General features: G+C 38.6%; 1 protein-coding gene across 1 annotated transcript in view; it reads left to right on the plus strand.

Moving 5' to 3' along the window:
* The first annotated feature begins 2,000 nt into the window (after nucleotides 1–2,000).
* DGKI (diacylglycerol kinase iota) overlaps nucleotides 2,001–22,726 on the plus strand; it is a 269,174-nt gene continuing 248,448 nt past the window's right edge. Inside the window, exons 1-2 of the mRNA XM_029285555.1 lie at nucleotides 2,001–2,134; nucleotides 2,182–2,403. Coding sequence (XP_029141388.1) covers nucleotides 2,001–2,134; nucleotides 2,182–2,403 — 356 coding nt within the window. The remainder of the gene's footprint in view (nucleotides 2,135–2,181; nucleotides 2,404–22,726) is intronic.

Genomic DNA, 22,726 nt, shown 5'->3' on the forward strand with positions numbered 1-22,726 from the left:
ATTATTATATATTGGATTGGGTTATAATGGGTATGCAGCACAGGCATAGATTTTACGATTCTGCTCTTTGGTGCCCATTAAATATTCATGGACCAAACCCCACGTTGCATGTGTTTGCAATGAATAGGCATATGAAAAGTAATGGAATCTAGTATACTTGTCTTGCTTGTAAAATTACTTCTCTATCTGAATAAAATAATAGAATAATAATAATAGGCCACTGAATCAAATCCCTGCTCAGAGCAATAATCCAAATTAAAGCTTCCATGACAGATAGCTTGACTACAGCCTTGACTATATTCAATGAAAAGGAGGACCCCAGCACCTCTCTGGGTAATTGTTTCTAAAATTGATTTGCTGTTTTGATTTTTTTTTTTTACAGTAACAGTCAATCTGAATCTGTCTTCTTGTAATGTAATCCCATTAATCTGTGTTTTGCTTTCTAAAATGATAGAAAATCTTGACCTTCTGCCTGACACCTGTTCAAGGGCCCAGAATGCTGTCACAACTTCTTCATGAGTGAAAGCAAATATACGTGTCCCAGGATAATGTTGCAGGATCCAATCTATGTCAGTCACTGGGACCAGTCACTTCTGAGTTTTCAGACTAATGCTGGAGTCCATCCTCAAGGAAAGTCTCTCTACTGTAATATGTGTCACACACATTCCAGTCAAGAGAAGTTCCCTGAGGGTGGGCTCCAGGATGAGTCTGAAAGCTCAGAAGACTAAACCTCTGGTCCCAGTGACTGACCCAGATTGGATCCTGCAAAACCTCTTCAGCATTTTTTCTCAGGCCTAAATATTCTGAGTTCCCTCAGTTTAACAAATACAGTAAATAAACCTATCCTGTTCCATAGCCCTGTTGCATTATGAATGGAAGGCAGGATTTTTTTTTTTGCTTTCCCCTGTAGATCTCTGCAGTGTTTCAGATTTACTGTCTAAAATGATCTTTGTGGTATACGGCCTGTCTACAACTCTTTAAAGTAGCTGAGTCTTTTCCTGGGATTATTCAGATACTTCAGAGGGCAGCCACTCATTCTGGAAAATAATCAGGCAACTAACAGGTAGGTGCTATGTTTCATTATAACCATGTGCTCTGAAGCACCTACTGGAAACTAAATCCAAAGTTCTGCACAGCCATTAAGAGAACAGAGACCCAAAGAGAAGGAAATATTGATAGCGACACCTCCAATATCTATATTTGTTAGCCAGAATCCATGTTTTTATTGTAATGAAAGCATTTGTCTAGGGGAAGATTATATCTTCAGAAAAGTTAGAAGTGCATCTGGTGAGCTTGTAGATTTCATCTCAGCTCCTTGTATCCTGCTAGCTAGACTGTTCCTTCACCATTCCACTATCCCACCAGACAAGGGAATATCTTGAAGGGAGAAATTTTGATTTGGTGCTAGTTGAAGAGTGGGGCAAGCAGATATTATCTTCTCCTCACTCCTCCAATGTCTTCCTTACAAAGTAAAATTGTTTATGTGCTTTATTTATTTATTTTACAGGATGCCCAACTCATGCACCAACTTCATCATGAGCTAATGATGGAAAATCTTCAGCAGAACTTTTTTTTCCTCCTCACCTTTTCTTAATTTTTCTTTAGCTTGGATAGTTCCAGATCACCTTCCTGTGATCCCACAATGATAGTTACAATTAAAAAAAACAACAGTTGCTTTTTTTTTTAGACCCTGCTAATATGCTGAAGCAGCTTATACTTGTCCCCTCTACAGACATGGGACTCTCATACACAACTTCCATCTTTCTGCAGAGGGAGAGGAGAGGAGAGGAGGCCTCTCCTGCTCCCGTCTCACTTTCCACTTTCCACCGAGGGGCTTCTAGCCAGATCTAAAGGTGTAGCTGCTACTGCTCTTCTCTTAAGGAGGGCGTGGCAGGAGGAGCAGCGAGAGGGGAGGAGGCGCTGATTGGCCAGAGGGGGGGAGGGTGGGTGGGAGGTAGGGAGTTTCCCACAATGCCCCGCTGCAGCCAGTGCAGCCGCCGATGGATGCTGCGGGAAGGTGCTGCCATTTGCAGCCGCTTGGACCGGTGGCTCGACGAAGGGGCTCCATTCTGGCTGCGACGGCAGCAGTCGCCCGCCGCCCGGCCTCTGTCCCCGGCTCCAGCCGATCTGCTGGGCTAGTTCCCGGCGCTTTCTCTCTCCGCCGGGCTGCTGTCCTTTCAGCACCGCTATGAACCCTGCTTCAGCAGCCGGGGAGGAGAAGGGGGCTGCAGGAGGCAGCGGTCCCGGCGGCAGCACGTGCCGTGGGGCGGAAGGCGGTGGGGACCCTCGCAGTGCTCCCGCCGCGGGGGCCGACCCAGAGTTGCCTGGACTAACCGGTCAGAAGGAGGACTCTCTGGAAGAGAAGCTGAAGAGTTTAACCTTCAGGAAACAGGTGTCTTACAGGTGGGTGAAGAAAGCAAAAAGGGGGGAGCGTTGGTTTTCTGGGTGTGCTTTGGCCCACCTGGTGAGTAGGGCGCCTCCTTTTTCTGCTCTATAACCAGCCTTGGAAGTTCTTTGGGGAGAGCGCTCGCGAAGTCTCCTGTCTGTCCCTCCCGGTGGTGTGAGCTTTGCATATTCCCCACCATCTCTCTTACTGAAGTGCATAAGAAGCCCCTTCCTACTGCTGCTCCAGTTGGGATGGTGTGATTTTCTTCCCTCCCAGCCTGCCTATGATGTGAAAAGCGAGCTAAGGAGACACTCTCACTTTGAATTCAGACGAAGAACATGGGTTTTTTTTTTTTGGGGGGGGGGTTGGATTGAGAAGAAAAAGGATCCAAATAATGCATTTCCATTCTTTGACAGCCAGGATTCCTGTTCTTGAGTATATGATAATTAGCTTGGACAACTATCTGGGTTGCTTTTCATGGGGTGGGGAGCATGTTTTAATAAAATCTGACCATTTCCCTTCCCTTTCTAGTCAACAATCACATCAGAAGCAGGTGTGCTTGCCCTGAGAGATATTCTACAACTAAAGCCAGTTTATTAAGAACAGAATGTAGTATGTAATGTATGTTTCTGTGTAAAGTCATTAAGCATACAGTCAGAAAAACAGCTGTTACCCCAGCTCTTGTATTTCTTTTTTGTTTAATATGAAAGTGAGATGATCGATAATAATGCTATTTAAAGTAGTGCTGCAAAGGAGTGGGCATTCCTTTACACAGACCTAGCCTTTGTGGAGATAATGATTTTGATAATGTGTGATGTCATCACGATTCTTGATAGAATAGTGCAAGTACATACGTTTGTGAGAGACTGAGCCATCATAGAAAACACATAATATACTTGGTAGCTCTGAAAGAGTTAACATTGCACAGAAAGGTAATTTTGTATTCCTTGAAATCCAATGTGACCTATAGGCTTTGGGAATTAGAATAAAATTGCAAGCCACGTCAGAGATGAGGGTGAGGATAGCATCTCCTTTACCAATGCAACTTGCATGAAAAAAAATAAATCCTGATCTTGTTTATGATCCTTCTTCAAACAAGCAAAGCTTCAGGGGAAAATTGTCTGTGTATATAGACTTTAGGATTAGGGGGAGTTCAAAACAGTTAACTGCTTGCCCAGGAAATCTTGTTATTTTGGAGCCCTGATGCTTGAACAAAAAAGAAGAAAACAAACTGAAACTAATATTGCTTTATTGGCATGGAGAGCTGGTGCAGTATTTCCCTGGAAAACACTTATTTTGGGTAGCACTGACGGCTGTTGAAGGCTTCAGGAGTCTTGCAAAGAACAAGTGTTCATATCCATTTTCACCACCCCAGTGAATCATTATGTAAGTCTCAGTATAAATTCAGTTAATAGCTACATTATGTATCTACATCTTCTGTTTAACAACTGAAGATCAAGCTGAATCAGAGGTCAGCTAAATTCAATTACTTGGTAAAATATATGACTGTGTGCATTTTAAAACTGTTTGCTTCAGTTTTCTCTACTAAGCCAGTAGATTCTAATTTCTGTTTGCAAATTTTAAAAAATTAGATCTGTGTCGATTGCAAAGCCAGCTTGGAGCCAAATAAGCAGTTTTGAAAGCTATGGTTGAAACTCACTTCTCTGGTGCTCTATAACCAGGTTCATAGACAGGCAGGCATCGTGCAATTTCCTTGACTCCAGAATGGGATTTTAGAGAAGTCTTATTATTATTGCCTTGTGTTTGTGAGTTTCATGTAGTTTTTTTTAAACAACTCTGCTATCCTCAAAAAAAAATAAAAATGAGCAGAGGAAAAAGAAAATAATTCAACAATGCTTTTGGATTGTGTGCTGGAAGCTCCGTCCAGAAAATGTTCCTTTATTGATAGATCCACTTGTTTGAGAGAAAATAATAATTACAATTCTTGATAGTTTCTCTTTCATCCATACAACTGGAAAACTAAATGGAATGCATAGGGATACAAGGTAAAGAGGCTCAAAATAACTTCAAGTAAAGAAACAATTTATAGGGGCACAAAAATGGTATGAAAGTAATATGAGTGAAATTAAAACAAAAGAAACAAAAGCAGTTAACTCAAACCACCATCATTCTAACTCTTTTATCGGGACATAAAAGCTTTATTAATTTAAAAAAAAGGTAAATGTGGTGAAAAACAAACACTCTTTTTGAAATCAAGGAAATGATATCCTTCACATATTTTGGTAGACTGTTATTTTTCATAACTGTTGGCTTATGATACACACAAGTCCTATCTGTCTTTATTTTATTTCACTTTATTCTTTCCAATCTTTGCAAATTCTGCTTAGTTGCAAAGATTATTTGCTCAGTGAATTACAAATGGGACACTTGCATAGGAAATGCTAGCAATAGTTAACTGGGTTCTATAGTTTTCCACTGCTGGATAATACTGAAACCTAGAGAAAGTATTTTGAAGTTTGGATGGTTGTCAATCCAGTCATATTCTGTTGTGTCTAGAAGTGTAAAAAAGAAATTTCTAAAGCAGCTTTGAAAGGCTCACAGAGCTTTCTGAAATATAGCATCCCCAGCAGCCTGACTCCATGTACATCGTGGGCTATTTTTTTTGACTTTGTAAAAAAGACCCGACAGTTTCACTGTTAGACAGTTCCAGAGTGATTAATTCTCAGCTGTGTGACCATCACTCCAGAACAGGGGTGTCAAACTGCCAGCCCATGGCCTGGTTGCATCATATGGAAGCCGCACCCACCCCAGCTCCGGCAATGCAAAAAAAGTCACGATACGTTGCGACACATCACGTGACACGTTGCGACACATCACGTGACACGTCGAGTTTGACACCCATGCTCCAGAAAATTTCTATTGCAGCTGTTGCCTGCTGGTCTAACCTATTTCTTTTTTTTTTTAATAATTACCATGAAGATCGATGTCAGACTTTCTAGTAGTAATGAATTGAAAGTAGAGACATCAACAGGTGGCTTTGGTTTTCCAGGTAAGGATGCAATGAAAAAGCAGAATGCTGTGTAGATTATGAACTTTCTGTTACTGTCTTTAGCCACAGCCTTTAAAGTATTAAAATGAAAGGGGATTCTGTACTTCCTTGCATTTCCAAGCAAGAATAAAGTTTTTGGTAAACACAAAAGGCTAAAGCTACATTTGGCATGCACCTATGAACCTATCTTTTGTTTGCAATGGTCAGGTTTGTCCCCTATTCTTTATTGGCAGTCCAGTATGAAGAAAGGGGAAAGTAGATTTAATCCCATGTCTTCACTCGTAGTTCCAACTGGATCATCCCCCCACCCCCATGATTGCTCTCTGCTATATTGTTTGAGCATTAGCTATAATATTGCTATCATTAATAGTCACCTTGCAGTTACTTTGTAAAATGTTGGAGGAGAGAGTCTTTAATCTGTAATGTGTCATCTAAGCAACCCCACAGTACTAAAAATAGCTCAGTTAAGGAGGGAAAGGAAAAGAAAAGTCAGGGAAAGAATTATGTTCTATGACCCGTGTTCAAAGAAATGGTCAATTACCTATTCAGTCAGCATTTCTAAAAGGAATGGGAAGGGATACCATCCTATTCTTTGTGCCAGGCAAGAATATTGGAATACTATTTTATTTAATATTTAGTATCTTGGCTCAGCTACTCCCTGTAGCTTTGTTCTAAAGCTCTGGCTGTATTCAGATGCTTAGATGGAGCTAATCCATTTACTGATGATCCAATCATTTCAATGCAACTCTGCCAGGTAACCCCCTCCCCCTTTTTTAAATGGGACTAACTTTTGAATCAGAATTACAGCTGTAGAGGCCCCAGCAGCACTACCTGTTCTACTACTGCCCAAAGCCTCAGTCAGGGCGGAGAGTTCTTTACCTGGGTCTTAGCTTTAACCCTATCAGGCTGGACCAATGCCTTGAATCTCAACTAAGTTTCCATATATGGGAATCAAAAGGTTCCACTGAGGGAGATGACAAGGCATTCCTCCTCCTCCTCCTCCTCCTCCTCCTTCATCTTCATCATTATAATTATTATCATTTAAATTTATATGCTGTCAAGATGCCAAGTGACTCTGGGTGGTTTATTTTTATTTTATTCTGCAGTAACTCTAGGGGGTCTCCCAGTCCCAAAGGGCTGATTTCCCAGGTAAACAACTCTTCAGTTGGACAACATTGAGATGACACAGGCGGTAGAGAGGGCACATTTCTTCACTGCCACTACCATTCAGACTAAAATTAAAATAGGATTCTTAATCTTTTGCTAATGGTGCAAGCATTGCCTTGAGTGTCCAAAATATACATAGATGCAGCTTGGGAATAATCACTGATATAAATACAGTCAAGGACAGGATTGCAGATATCTTGCTAATTTACAAGCACATAAATTCTTAGTCAGACCTTCATTCTTTGACTAAGAAAACAAAGCTGGTCATGGTCTACTGTAAGCATGATGTGCTCAGAGGACTTTCTCTAAGGCAGCTAGCTATAGGCAAGCACAGTAGACAGCCTTAATGTATACTGACTAGGGTGCCCAGAAGATGGCAGCAAAATGATACAGAAAACTAACCTTTTACTGCTGTCCATTGGTTGTCTGGATTTTTGCATCCCAGAACTGTTATCCCACGAACTGCTAGTTTGTTCACTTTGTAGATATTTTTTCTGAGCTGCCACTGCGGTTGTTCCTCTATAGCAGTGATCTGTGTGCCACTTCCTCAAGTTATTAACTCTTCTACTGATGACCAATGTTGGGATGAGACCAGTTTGTCCACTTGATCAGATTACTTTGAGGTCCAGAGAGTCTTGCTTATCCCTCATGAGGTGACCTTATCATTTCTTGTTAACTCCATAAGGAAGTCCACAAGAAATGTTGGAAAACTGTCCATCAGCCTTCTGGGCGTCTAATTTGCACCTGAGTATGCTATAAGAAATCTAAAGATAAAAACTCTTTAACTATTGATTTGGCCATACAAATAGAATCATAAATACCTGTCCATCTACCCATCAGTATCCTTAGTCCCAGGCCACAAAGCAAACCTAAGTGCCAAACAAAAATATGTATTGGACCAAATATTAACCAAGGCTCATTGCTGCTTGCTTCTAACAAGACAGCCTCAGCATGAATATTAATTTTAATTGAGGCCAGTGTTCTTAGTATACTTTCAAGGAAAGAGACTGTTAAGAAGTGGAATAATTGCACACCAACAAAATCCTACAAAGATATTGCCAAAGACATACAATCTTTTTTGGACCAGGAGCTATACATAGCTTTTGAGTAACATGCTATGAGCTGTTCTTAATGTTTTTAAAAACAAAATTAAACAGATGCAATAAATATGACCATTTTCCATACAACTAATAACTATTCTCATTTAAGATTCAACAGCAGCTTTGGAAATGGCTCTGAGGGCTACACCAAGATTGTAGGTAGGGTCAGCTTGTGCATTCCTATTTTAGATCAATCCATTTTAGAGGCTGATACTATTCCCAACACCCAGCATCTTTATGGACATGCCAGATGAACATATTCTTTCACAATTAAGTCTGGTTTTCCAGAGCAGAGTCTGTAGAATGGACTGAGTCTGGGAGATAAACTGGAGCTTACAAACTCTAAAAGCTAAGTAGAGTTGGTCTTCATTAGTACTTAAGAGTACTATACAGGAAAATTCAGGGGTGTACACTAAAATAAGAAAAATATATAGAAGAAAGCAATGGTATGCTATTTCATATTTTTCCCAAGAACTATAGTATGTGGACTTATCCATGAATGAAGCTTGAAATGCAATTGACTTTCCTGATCGAGAGAGTCAACCTAGAAATAAGGAGAAATTTTTGGACAGTGAAAACAATCAACCAATGGAACAGTTTGACTCCAGATGTTGTGGGAGTTTCATCACTGGAAGCTTTCAAGAAGAGACTGGACTGCCATCTGTCAGAAATGATGTAGTGTCTCCTGTTTGGGTGGGGGGGTTGTACTAGATGACCTACAAGGTCCCTTCCAACTCTATTATTCTAATTCTAATTCCCTTATTTCTCAATTATCGTGAACACTACACAACTCCTAATATTAAAACACTCTTTGCTATATGCTAATAGTGGCTTCAAATGCTCATTTCACTAGGTCCTTAGCCAGCTTCTGGAACCTGTTTTCTACTAAATGTGGAACAACAGCACAACATTAAATATCTTCTGAGATTCTAACCCATTTTCTTTGTCTGTTTCTTTGGAAAGCTCCTATTTTCCACCCCTATTAATGATGTTTCTGTTTGGTGTGAAGAGCCCCCTGCTAGTTGGAATAATGGAACCAGGGTGGTTAGATTAATCTGACTCTGAAGGCAGCTCGGTACATCTCTGTATTTAGCTCTCTTGTGCCAATATGTTTTTCTGTGTTGAAGAGCAAAAGCAGGCATAGAACTGAATTATATATTTAGATCCAGTAAGAAATATGTGTTTATGGGGAGAGAGAAGAATGGCAGCTGTTACTCATCTTCTTTCCCAGTGTGTGGGCATTCATATCTTAGATATGGAGGACATATAGAGCCACCTTTAAATAACAATTTCTAGAGGTTTATTATTAGTTCTGCTTGACTTGTCAACCTGCAGAGAGGTTGGGAAACAGGGGAAAAACCCTGTTTCCATACTTCTTGATTTCTGCATCTTAATTTCTTTTAAAACATACTTATCCCTTAGGGATTTTTCCCTTTCTGGCACTTATACCAGTCTCAATACATGCCTCAATCTAAATACATATTTTTTTTTGCCCCTAATAGCATTACAAAGATGAAATTCCTCCCACCAATCCCTTCATGCTCATTTATTTACAATTACTAGTTTAAAAAGGATGGTGCTGTGATGTAAATAACCACATCATGTACAGGAAGATCTATCAGAATTGCTGGCAGAGGCAGTAAGAACCCTAGAACAATCATTCAAATGTACCTTTATAGCTTTCAAATGGTTGGCTTGAGGCTGTTCTCTGCATGTATTATGTATGCTGGCTTTTAGCAAATAACACTCATTTGTGTTTACCTATGGATAGTAAGAAGAAAAACTTCCTGGAAAATAATTTGGGTTCCTGCAAAAGAATGTAATAACTTAAGCAGACTCTGCAGTTTCATGAAAATGCTAGGAAGAAAAGAAAAGAAAAGTGGTAACTGGAAAAAGAAGGGGAAGGAAAGCTAGAAAGGAACAGCTAGAAAAATGTGAGAAGAACGAAAATCTTTGAAATCCTCCCTTTTTGTCAGAAGTTAACATACAGAAGGGCTTAGTAGTAGCTCCTAAACATCCTTTGAATGTCAAGGAACTACATGTAATCCTTGATTCATGACAACAAAGGACCCCAGAATGTTGGTTGTAAGTCACTGCAGTTGTAAGGCGAAGCATTACATGACCAGACTTGATTTTACAACCATATTTATTATTGTCATAAAGCAAGTCACCATAGTTATTAGGTTATTAAGAATCCAGCATATCTAATGAGTGTTTCTGCTGGAAAATGGCAAAAATGTTGCAAGTCCAGTCACATGACCACAGGATGCTGTAATCAATCATAAATGTAATAGTTTAATTTAATTTGTAAGCTGATTGCCAAGTGTCTGAAATATGATTATATGACTGTGTGTGTATGTGGCAGTTGTAAACTTTGAAGTAAGTATCTTTTTGGAAGGCTGTTGTAACATTGAACGGTTGTTAAGCAAGGCTACTTTTCCCTCAATGGGGCAAATTACTGGCCACAAATACAGATAACATTACGGCCATCAGATCTGAGCTGCTGGAATCCAGATGACCACCAGATGGCAGAAAAGAGTAAGGATTTGACTGTATCTGCTGCCATCTGGTAGTCATCCGGATTTTTGCAATCCAGTATGGGTAATGTGTTGAGAAATATGGAAATGAATTTGAACAAAATGTATGGCAGCCATTAGGAAAGCAGGAACCTAGGCCAGGAAAACAGGAAGGAGTTAGAAAGAAACTCAGATGGGTCCACCTTGATTCTCTGTGGTATGAGAGGAAGGGAAGGAAACAGGCTTTTGTCAGGCTTTTAAATCTATTATTATAGTCTTGTCAATAAAGAAGAGTTCTAGCCTTTCACATGGTGTTTGTTTCCTGATGTGGTCTGTCTTGAAGGGCTGATATAAACCTAGGTAATATTGAATGGTGGAGCTTCTTCGCTTTTCAGCTTATGCTAGTTTCCCCTGATTATAATCTAAAACATTTCTTTTTAAATAAAAGAATAGCAGATGGAATAGGGAGCTTAGTGCATGCCACAAGAACTGTCTATAGGCACATTTGTGAACCCAATATGACTACCTGCTGTCTTCCATGCTATCTATATATATTTTTTGAAAAAATTAGTTTTTACATGTGAAATACTAAAATGTAAGTGATATCATGTAGCAGTAAAAAAACAGTGATAATTTCCTGAGCACAGAGCAGGCAGCAGTTATCCATATGTCCAGGATAATAACAATTAGAAACTGGAGCTGTGTTTTTAATTGCATTTCTGCTTCCCATCTCTACAAGCAAGCCTTCGGATACGAACATTGGCAAAGACGAGAAGGTGTTTCAAGCACATTTTTGTGCATGTCTGCCTTATTTTGCCTCACCATAAGCCTGGCCCCTGTGAATTTCTATTCTACGTCATATACAACTATTAAAATTCCTTATTTATGAATTCAGGACAGCTCCATAGAGTTGTGAGCCAAGTATGATTTCTCCCACCCCTTCTTTCTTATTTGTTATGCACTTCGTTGCTCCTTGCAAATGAACTATCCGAAAGATCTACAGAGGAACTCTCTTCCTAAGGCTTATTGATCCTAAGGGACCTGTCTTCTGGTTCTATTAAACTGAACTGCCTGGTTGCAAGCAATCCTGTTGTTTGAGCCGTAGCAGGGTGGCACACAATCCGGATAATGTATTCCTCCCTGCGAATCTCTGCAGTAGAAGTATAACAAGAGACGGGAGATAGTCTTGATGAGTAGTGTGAAAGACAGTCAAAGCAATTTGATTCAGAAACTGCTTTGTTGCCACTTTTCATTGAAGCAAAAGGTGTGTTGTGCCTGGTAATATCAAATCAATTAAATGTATTGTGTTGCTGACACACTTCTGCATTGCACCGAGTCTTTGCTAAGTAGTTGTTTGCAAAATAACGAAAAAGGTTTGCTATGTAATGATATGTTTATATTATCTTGTTTTTTTTTCTAGCAGTATCTTAGTCAAGATACTACCTGGGTGATATTGGCTCAGTGAATATACTGAGCACTATCCATGCCTGTTTTCCCATCTGACTTTTTCTATGAAAAGGAAGATAGGAAGAAACTCAGTTTTAAGGCTCATGAATAAGCAGTGGTTTATTTTTAAATTTCTTCATTATGGGTTCTATAATGTCAGGCAGTTTCTCTGGGGCCTATCACTGTTTTCTCTACCACTTGATTTTCCCCCCTTCTTTTTTAAAGAAAATATTATTAGGTTACTAACACTTCTGTGACACCTACACTCACTATTACAGCTTTAAAAGATAATATTTATCTCCATCATGCACACATGATAAAATCAAAAAAATGTTTTGAATTCAGTACTTAAACTGGTTCACCTCTAAGGAAATGTCAGACTCAATCTGTATGCGATATTCAAGCACATTTTATTACACATAAATTAATCTGCAATTATTACACATAAATTAATCTGCAATTATTCTTAAAGTATTTGTAATTTCTTCTTTGTGGGAATAATCCTTTCAGTTCTATACTGGGGTGTTACCAAAAACAAGGATTAAGAATATTCCCCCCCCCACAGACTGATGTCACTATTAGAGTCTCAAAGGGAGATGCAGCAGCAGAAGGGTTTCAAATCATATCTTGCCTACTTGAAAATTGTTGCTATAGAAATGATCTAATTTGATTTTCTATAAATCTGGTTCTGGACCAAAAGAATCCGTGCAGATGGAATTGAAAATGATCAGAAGTTCTAAAAACCTTAAATACAATATGGCTCTTAAAAACAATCAGCTATAGCCAAATGAACTCCCCCCCCCCCACATACACCGTCATAGAACTATAATTAGAATCTTCCTCAAACCATCTGGGAACATTTCTTTTCACCAAATGGCTAGTTATTATATAGCTAATTAAAAAAAAATCTATAATTGCTGAGATTTGAGGTAATTTTGTACTCAGGAATCTTACTATTACTGAATTAGGCATTTATAAATCTGCTAATGAAGCTGGACAGACCTAATTAGGCAACTGAAGAAGGAAAGAAATTGACTAACTTATATAGATATTTGGAGGAAGATAAAGGATGAAACATATGTGTGACAAGCGTATTAGGAGATCCAGGCGGTTCAAAAGGGTATAAATATTTATTGCAAGCTTAAGCCCTCTACAGGAATCTGAACTACTAACAGCCAAAGGAAATTGGTGGTAGATAAGGTAGAAGGAATTCAAGATGGGCTGGATTTAGATCTCTTGTGGACGGGAAGGGACTCATGATTGATGATGCGTTTGACCCTTCCCTCAGGCTCAGCCTGGTCATCTCCTACAATATGGTTCTGCAAACCACTTGATTTATGCCCTTGTGCTCAATGCAAGAAAGCAAGTATAAAAGGCTAATTGTGTCACAATGGACATTTTATCTGTTTTGGGTTGTTTTTGTATTATTATGGCTTACATTGGATACCAACATGGAATCAGTTATCCAGAGAAATAGTGTGGAGCCTATTATTAGATATGTGCAATTGGAAGCTTTCATCAGTGTAGAATTTTTGCACTCAGAAAAAGTTTAAATTATTTTTCCTCTTCTATGATTCTTTGGTGCACACCTTCCTTAGCATTTAGATGAGTTATGTTCTTATTTATCTGAGTCACTATGACTAATGGAGACTGGCAGTAAGATCTTCAGGATAAGACCAGATCTAAACTACTCTGACCATGTTGAACAAGCTGGCCCTGGTTGTGACTACACTTCAGCCAACATGAAGTTGAAACTCAGCTAACTGCAGTTTAAACCACAATTAAGGCATGTCTTATGTATGAGCTCAGCCATAGAATTCTTAAGCTGAATTTTTGAGGTGTTTTTGTCCTAGGCACATCTTAATTTCTTTCACTTTTCTGAAAAACTAGTGAGTTTAACTGTAAAGAATTTTATCCATATCTGTATTCCACAATTGTGAGATAACTATTCTTCTACCAGTTGTTTATGCAATAACCTTATGTAGTCATTAGATCAGTGGCGTAGCGTGGGTTGTCAGCATCCGGGGCAAGGCACCCCCCCTCCACAGTGGGCGGCGTCGGCGACCCGGCGGCTCGGATCGGATTCGCACAGCCAGCACTGCAGAGAGAGTGAGTGAGCCAGGCAGGGGCAGAGAGCTGCGAGTGCGAGCGCGCCCCCCCAGATGTTGCGCCCGGTGCGCCCGGCCCCCCCTGCACCCCCCACGCTATGCCTCTGCATTAGATAATACCCTTAACTAGCAAGAGGAGATGGTCTGGACATATTACCATATCTAACACTGATTATTTTTTATCATCAGTTGCATTCTGTGGTCTTTGTCAAAAGAAGACATAGTACAGACATTTAGAGTATGGTTTCTAAGTCTGTGCTTATGAACATTGTAAATCAGTTACGAAGAGGAAATGAGAACCACCACTTATTTGTTTTCTTAATTTATTCTTTCTTTTATCATTCATAAATAACTATATAGTAGGGATTTTACCATTAAGCTCAAAGGTGTACTGAGCATTAATTGTATAACTTTAGTAATTTTCTTTGTCCTCTTATCAATATTTTATCCTTTGAAAAGTATTTTTTTGTTTTAGATAATTAAATAAATGAAAAAGAAGACAGATGCAAAACAGGGCACGTTGTAAACTATTGTAATCATGTTATTTGCTTGCTTATATATACATATAAGTCTTATGAAATTATAATATATAGTATATCAACATGTACTGTACAAAGAATTGAATGCAGCATTCTACTCAATTCATCAAAAAGGGTCCTGGCATTTCAATTCATCAAAAAGGGTCCTGGCAAAAAGGCTTGGCAAGATGTGTTTTCAAGAGTTTAAATCTCTATTACATAATTAGGTAAATTTAAGCAAAATTCATCTTATTTAAAAGAGAAAGAGACTCGAGATTTTTCAGGAACTGGCTTTGGTTTAACAGTTCAGGCTTGGAAAGATTTATTTCAATGAGCTTCCAGTCATTGTAGTGGCTGGGTTCATATAATACACAATGCCATTTTTAAAAAAAAACCCAAAACCAATGGCTTATTAAATATAGCATAACTGGCAGTCTTTGCATATAAAGTCATAAAACATAATTTACAACCACAACACTAAAATGAACCAAACCATATAATGGCTCACCATGAGACATGCCCCAGTCACTGTGTACGATTTACTTAACAAATGAATTTCTTTCATTTATTGTTCATTTCACTATTTGTTAGATCTATATTCCATCTTTTCTCCAGAAGCAAAAAATGGCATCATCTTCCTTCCTTCCTTCCTTCCTTCCTTCCTTCCTTCCTTCCTTCCTTCCTTCCTTCCTTCCTTCCTTCCTTCCTTCCTTCCTTCCTTCCCTCCTTCCTTCCTTCCTTCCTTCCTTCCTTCCTTCCTTCCTTCCTCCCTCCCTCCCTCCCTCCCTCCCTCCCCCCCTCTCTTTTCCATAACTATACAATAAAAGCCCTGTCCCCATTCCATGTACATCATATGTGAAACATACATAAAAATTGGTCATTTGTGACTGCCATCTTGACCATCCTCATTTGATGTTTCAAGTGATTGAGTCATCCCAATTTACTGGCCTCTATGTGCCAGCAATATAAAAGCAGTATGAATTAATCTGTCATCTGTTTTTAGCTTTCCCAGTGCAAAAAATATTGGGAAGCTATCAGACCTTCTCCTGTTTCCTAAATTTTAATTTTTTAGCGTTTTCATGGAGCAGGAAAAAAAAAATCCCTGGCACATGTCATCATAATCAGGCTGAGCAAAGGGCTTAGGATGTCAAAATGAAGAGTGCAACTGGGCAATTAAAGCTGCATTGTATGCAACTGGGCATCACGTGCATTGTATGCTCATAAAAAGGGATGAGGCTTTGATCACTGCCAATGCTGTTTCCAGACCATGTTCACCCCTTGCCTATTTCTGATTCTTATCCTTCCTGTTGGGTTTAGGGGACCAAAATGGTACAGAGCTATAATGCTGCTTTTCTCTGTCACAGAGGCAACAGAATCAATAAACCCTCCAGTCAGTAGCCAATCAGGCTACTGATTGACTAGGAGGGGTTATTTTAGCCCCAAAGAAACTTGGGGCTAATAGTTAAGACTCACTTTTCCTGTTCATATAATACATTATTCTGCCCAACTACCAGTTTTGTTGTATTAGATTGAAGACTTCATTTTTATGACCCTGTAATCTCTTAATTTGGGGTAGAGCTGGGGAGGCTGGATGGCACTGAGCGTTTACTGGCCAGATGTCCTTCCTGAGGCTATGTGGAGTTCACAGCAGATGTTTTTTCTTTGTGCCCTAGGAGAGAAACATCTGCTGCTACCTAGGATTGAATTCTCGACCTTCCACACATGCTTCCCTTTCAGAATAAGCAATATTATGCACAGCACAAAAATAGTAAGAAGTAGTAAGCAACTGAAATTGGAAGCAAGGAAAGATGTCCAATTAAATCTCATTTATATCAAGTGAGCTCATTACACTATTCACCTTTGACCTCACAAACCATCCTTCTTCCCCTGCAAATATAAGCTACATCATATTCTTGTTTTTGTTCTTTAAATATCTCACCTTTCTTTGAGAACATTAGCAATTCCATCACACTGCAGCTTTCCCAATCTTACCTTCATTTCAGCCCACATACTTTCTTCATATATCCATTTTGCTATTTAATCCATATTCTTTGCCCTGTCTATGCCAGTGACAGTGTCTGTGTCAGCATGTTGCCTGGGGAATGCTAGTATTTGAAGTCCACACATCTTAAAGTTGACAAGGCTGAGAAACACTGGTCTATCATTCTGCTTTTGTATTCAATCCACATTCATTCAACAACCATTCATTCTTGAACTTATCTTTTCTTGTTTTACCAAAAGCATTTAAGTATTCCACTTGCATTGCATTTGACTTACTCCTGATACATCCTGATAAACTCTGACTTCCATGTAACAAAGTGTGTGGAAGCATTCTTATGTTCTTTATGCATAGACAATTTTGAACCTTTCAACAAACATTAATTCCAGACACATACTACACCTGTATTTTTCTGCCAATATCTGTAAATTTAAAATTTAACCATTTGCCATCTTTACTAAACAATCTATTTCTATTTTACTAAATAGATCTAATTTACTAAACAATCTATTTCTATTTAATTACAGTGTTGTTGAATACAATATTTATTCAGGTTCACATTCCCTTTTGCATTGCACAACCTATCTAGTATTTGCTGCAAAACAGATGAGTTCTTAGTTTCACCTGCTTACAAAAATAGATACATAGTAATAGCACTTAGACTTATATCATGTTTTACAACACACTCTAAGCAGTTTACAATGTCAGCATATTGCCCCCAGCAATCTAGGTTCTCATTTTACTGACCTCAGAAGGATGGAAGGCTGTGTTAACCTTGAGCCAGTCAGGATCGAATTCCTGGCAGTGGGTAGAGTCAGCCTGCAATACTGCATTCTAACCAATGCGCCGCCACCACTCCTATAAACATATACACATCTCTAGCCAATCCTCCTAATACATTGAAATATGGGTTCTGAATACCCTGGTTTCTCTTCAGATCGTATTAATCTTTCGAAATATGGGTTCTGAAAATAACTTGATGAAGTTATTATTAGAGCCCTCTTACTAGATAATTTATTGAGAGTTACAATATTGACAATCATAACAATAAAATAAAAGGGAAACTATATCCTGTGAACAAATCCACTGGCTGGCTCAAGGACATCCACTGAATTTCCTTAAATGAAAGTAGATTTGATCTTTCCTGTCCAAATATCAAACCATGACTATATTGCTAGGCTCAGATTTGATAAACTCTCTCAGATACTTGATATTCTATGACTTGAAAAGAATGGTTATTGCAAACTAGTATGAAGCCATACAAAATGTTTGATTGCCCTCTGTTAGTGCGAGAATGCAGTTCCCTCTTATACAAACCCATTGCCCTTCAACAAACTCTGTGCTTGAAGTTTCATGGCCTTGAAACTGAGCAGTTGTTGATTGCTGACAAAACTGACATCAGTTATTGGCAAACTCGTGGGGCCTTGCTTTAACTTTCATACTGGCTGTCCAATGAATAAGATATTGATGAAGAGCAAATTGCAGAGATCAGACTTTGAAAGGGGAGAGACCATCTTTAAAGTCTGGTGTCAAAGACTGGTAGATCTTATGTAATGTATTATTTGTATTTAGGATTATGGCTTTAGAGTAGCAATAGCAATAGCAATAGCACTTAGACTTATATATCACTTCACGGTGCTTTACAGCCCTCTCTAAGTGGTTTACAGAGTCAGCATATTGCCCCCAACGATCTGGGTCATCAGTTTACCAACCTCGGAAGGATGGAAGGCTGAGTCAACCTTGAGCCGGTGAGAATTGCAATGCTGAATTGCTGGTAGCCGGCAGTCAGCAGAAGTAGCCTGCAGTACTGCATTTTAACCGCTACACCATAATGGCTCATAATTGATTGACAGATAGAGAAACAAATACAATACCTGACCTTGAAAGCATCCATACTCAAATAAATAAGGAAATCTCTAGTCTTTAATAGGAAAGACTGCCAAACCTCAGCCAAAAACTGTGGATTGTAATGAGCCCTGACTGATGTGGATTCTTTGGAAGATCCAGGGGTGAGGAACCATTGAATACTGATAATTTGCTATGTTTTTATTAATTCACTAACTGACCAGTGTCTTTTACTTACTATAAATTCGGTGCATCCTTGAGTTACAAGGCTGCCAGATATTAAAAACATAAACCAAGTTAAGAAAGAGCAAGCCTATAATTACCTTAGCTGTTTTTGTGTTTTGCTGTGTCATCATAGGAGACTCCTCTGACAAATTATAATAAAATGTCCAAGAAAAAAAGCATACCGAGGGTGTTCATATTATATTGAGCTGGTGTTCATTTTGCTTTGTCTCAGCAGGAAGAATTCATTAGGTCAATTACACTAATCAGTTCAAGGGCTCCACAAAGGGTATCTTTGTGCCTAGATATTTTGATTTACTCAGAGGCATTTGGAGACTTCAGCATGTAACATTTGTTAGGAAGATAGAAAGGATTTTGTGGGTCTCATGACAATAGAGAAGATAATCCTGAACTTTAATGGCAAGAATATACAGGATCTAGTGGAAGTACAAGATGCAATGATGTCATCGTTACTGTACTTGATTTAATTGATGTAACTGGAAAATTGCAAGATGAATACTAGACTTAATTGATATTGCAAAGCTCCTCAGAAACAAAGGAAAGTGGAAGCAAAATTTTTTAAAAATGTATTTCCTTCCCCAAGAATATTAAAGGGGAAAAATTGTTATTCTAGTTCAGTGGTTCTTAAACTGTTTGATCCAATGACCCCTTTTCCCAGTCTCAAATGATGCCATTTTATCTCCCCTTCACCTCAGATTCTGATGTTTTTAACCCAGGTGTTTTGGCAGCAGCAGTCCCAAATTGGATCCTTGACTCACAAACAAGTAATTGCAAATTGCTCCATTACCCCAGTTTAAGAACCACTATTCTTGTTGAACTAGAACATGTATTACAGGTCAGAAAATATATTTCCAAAGCAATCCTCAGTGACTGTTGATCTTCTGGAATTTGATATCACAAGGTGGATTGATAGCTGCCAAATTTGGACAACTTTAACAGAGCATTAGACTAAACCATGGAGGATTAAATTGCCAATGGTTTTTATTCATGATGATTGCACGTTTCAGAGGTAGGGTCCCTTGAAATGCTGCCTGATGGGAATTCAACTGGGTATATTGTATTAGGCCTTTTTGGTTTGTTTCTTTAACTTCTACCTTCCTCTTCCATGCCACTATGAGAAAGAGGGTAAATGTTTTTCGATCTACTCATTGAAGCTGTGGAGCAACTGCAGGCATCTGAAATCTTTCTTCCACTATAGTACTTTGGGTGTCCAAAGATAGCTGGTAAGAAGGACTTCTGGCAGTTGTATGAGCTTTTGAGTGGTTGCCTGTGCTTCATGTCTTTGAGACACACATCCATAAAGGCCACTCACTTAAACAACGTGCTTCTGAATGATTTGCACAAGCCTGGTATCCAATGGTACCCTTTCACTGACAAAAAGTTCTGAGATCTCATGCCGTCTATTTACATCAATGGAATAAAAGACGGGAGAGCCTGATTTATTGCAAATTCTCTTCCATGAAGTAACTCCCTAACAATATCTTCAACCCCACTTTAAAGAATCAACAGAACTTTAGAATAGATCAGATAGTAAAGAACGGGAATGGGACAGAAGAAATGGGTGAAAATAGCCCTGTCTCTACACTTGACTTACGCAAGGACATGAATATTTTTTTTTACCAACCATTTGAAGTTAGAAATGGGCTGAAAAAAAGTGACTTACAACCAGACTTCATATTTATGATCGTCACAGCATCCCCATGGTCACAAGGTCACAATTTGTTCATTTGGCAATCAGCATGTATTTATGATGGTTGCATCATCTCTCCTGGATAAGCAAACTCAATGGGAGAAGGCACTTAATGACTGTGGCAAAAAATTGGGTGTAAAATTGGGTGTAGTCACATGATGACTCGCTTAATGACTTAGCATCACTTAGCAACGGAAGTTCCATTCCCAATTATGGTCTTAGGGGAATTCAATCTAAGGAACTATTGATAAATTTCTTTCTGCCAGGTGATGGGGTGAATTTCTAGATACACCTACCCACACCCAACTTTAAGGATTTCTCCACATGGGAAGTTTTGAGTGCATCATCTTTACTGGTCAGGCATATAAAGGAAATTCAACAATAGAGCATATGCACTTTGGAATATGTAATAGAAGCAGAAAATGTAAGCTCCCTTATGTGTTTTCCTCTTTATTCTCAAAAGTGGTTTCATAGCCCACTTTAATTTTCCTTTATTTTCATATTCACTTGGCTGTAAGTACCTTCTCCAGCTCTATGTATTATAGAAAGCTGTTTGTAAATTATATTAGCTATTTCTAACACATTTCTATTCTTTTTTCTGTTCCTGGTTTCGCTGCCAATTGCCTGCCTTCTTGGTTGGGTTCAACAGCTCAATGTTAAATGCAGTACTTAGGCTAATGGAATGGGAAATAATGAGTGAATAATGATTGTTTGCTAAATATTTTGCATTTAAATGTGAGATGTAGTTTTTGCCATGTGGGCATGCTTCTCTATATATCTGTGCTTTGAAAATGGACACTTTTTAGGGATGAATAAGCTAAGTCGTCATAATCAGCTTTCTCTAGTCCTTTAAATATGAATGCCAATTATTTTCATTATTCACAATTCCTTTCAACAGAGGTCATCCATATTGCAGTGCACTATTAAGAAGACTAAATGACAACTATTACTACCTATCTAGATTCCGTCACCACCGCTTGGATACCGTGCCCACGGTCTCCGCCGTGAGTCTCGAGAGAGACACCCGTGCACGTGGCAACGGGATCAGGATCCGGAAGTCGACCTAAAATATTTTGGAAAAGCCAAATCTGGAGGCGACGGTACACGCTTTTTTTTTTTTGGTTCAATCAGTCAATTTCAACGTCTTGCAGAAAAAAAAAGATCTTGCAAAGTTGGAATTGATTGATTGAACCTTTTAGTCCCACCCAGTCTGCCATTACCACCGCAGCCACGCCCGGCAATGGGCCACATCCAGCCAATGGGCCACACCCACCCGGCACTCGACGATGCATAAGTGGGTTTTGGGTTGCAGTTTGGGCACTCAGTCTCTAAAAGGTTCGCCATCACTGATCTAAGGTCTCCTTTCTGCAGTTTCATTTTGATAGACACTTATGGTAAGAAAAAATTGTGGTTTTTATTAATTGTGGTTAATAATTCTGGTTTTTAGCTCTACTGCTTTCAAAGAAGGCACTTGTTTTTAACTTTCTGCTTTTTGAAATGTTCAGTTTTCCAGTCTTATCTCACTGCGGAAAACTGTGATTTATATTAGGACAGTGTTTCTCAACCTTAGAAATTTTTAGTGGTATCGACTTTGGTTGGCTGGGGAATTCTGGGAGTTGAAGTCCACAATGTTGTCAAAGTTGAGAAACAATGTATTGTATTAGAGGGGTCAAGTTGAAGCTCTTGAATGGTTAAGCTCTGAGAAAAAATACTATTGAGGAAGTGCTATTTAAGCCAGCCAGATTTGTAGAGATGGAAATACAAACGAAACACTATTTTGTTGGATTAAAATATTTGCTTATTTATTATATCAATTTACATAGATGTCTATTTTACTGTCACAATTCTAGTGGCTGACTAATGAAATACAGTATTGGACCCAATTAAGTAATAGCAGCTCATTGAATTCAGTTTGAGAAGCTCAGAAAGACTAGACCTGATTAGAATTTGAATGGGGAACCACCAGGAGTGACTAGGGTTATAGACTAGACTGAGAATAAAATATCCCAGAAGAAGGCAATGGCAACCACTTCTGTTAGATTGTGTAGAAAACCCGTCAGACCTAGCTATGGCTTCAAGAGTCCAATTCAACTTGGAAGATTTTACTCCTTTTTCAATCCACTATTAGCTTAGCAGAATCCCCCTCCCCCGAGATCTTAGGCAAATATGTGATTATTTTTTAATGAGTAGACTCATTAGGATAGCTGTTTCATTCTTTTGTTGCAGAAGTCTGAAAAAAGATATTGCTGCTTTAATAAATACTATAGAAGTGCTATATTCCCACATCTTCCAGGGCATTCCTCCATCTTTTTAGAAATGTGCACAGTCATCTTATCAAATACAGTACTTCTTTGGATTGGCTTTATAGATTCATGGCAATATAGTATTTCTGTTTATAACCTCAAGATTGATTTCAGAATTGAACTACTTGAATCCAGTGTGTCATTTCCATGTGTGAATGAGAAATCAATATTCATTTTCCTTTGAAATCACAGACCTGTATTTTACATACTATATACTGCTTGATCCAATATTGCCATTAGTGGCTCAGGTATATAGAATGTCTTTCATTAGCTTTGGCTTATTATAAGTATATTTTAAAATTTACTTATATATATATATATATATATATATATATATATATATATATATATATATATATATATATATATATATATATATATATATATATATATAT

Source organism: Protobothrops mucrosquamatus, unplaced genomic scaffold (genome assembly GCF_001527695.2).
Source record: "Protobothrops mucrosquamatus isolate PMUCROS unplaced genomic scaffold, P.Mucros_1.0 scaffold1857, whole genome shotgun sequence".
NCBI classification, from domain to species: domain Eukaryota; kingdom Metazoa; phylum Chordata; class Lepidosauria; order Squamata; family Viperidae; genus Protobothrops; species Protobothrops mucrosquamatus.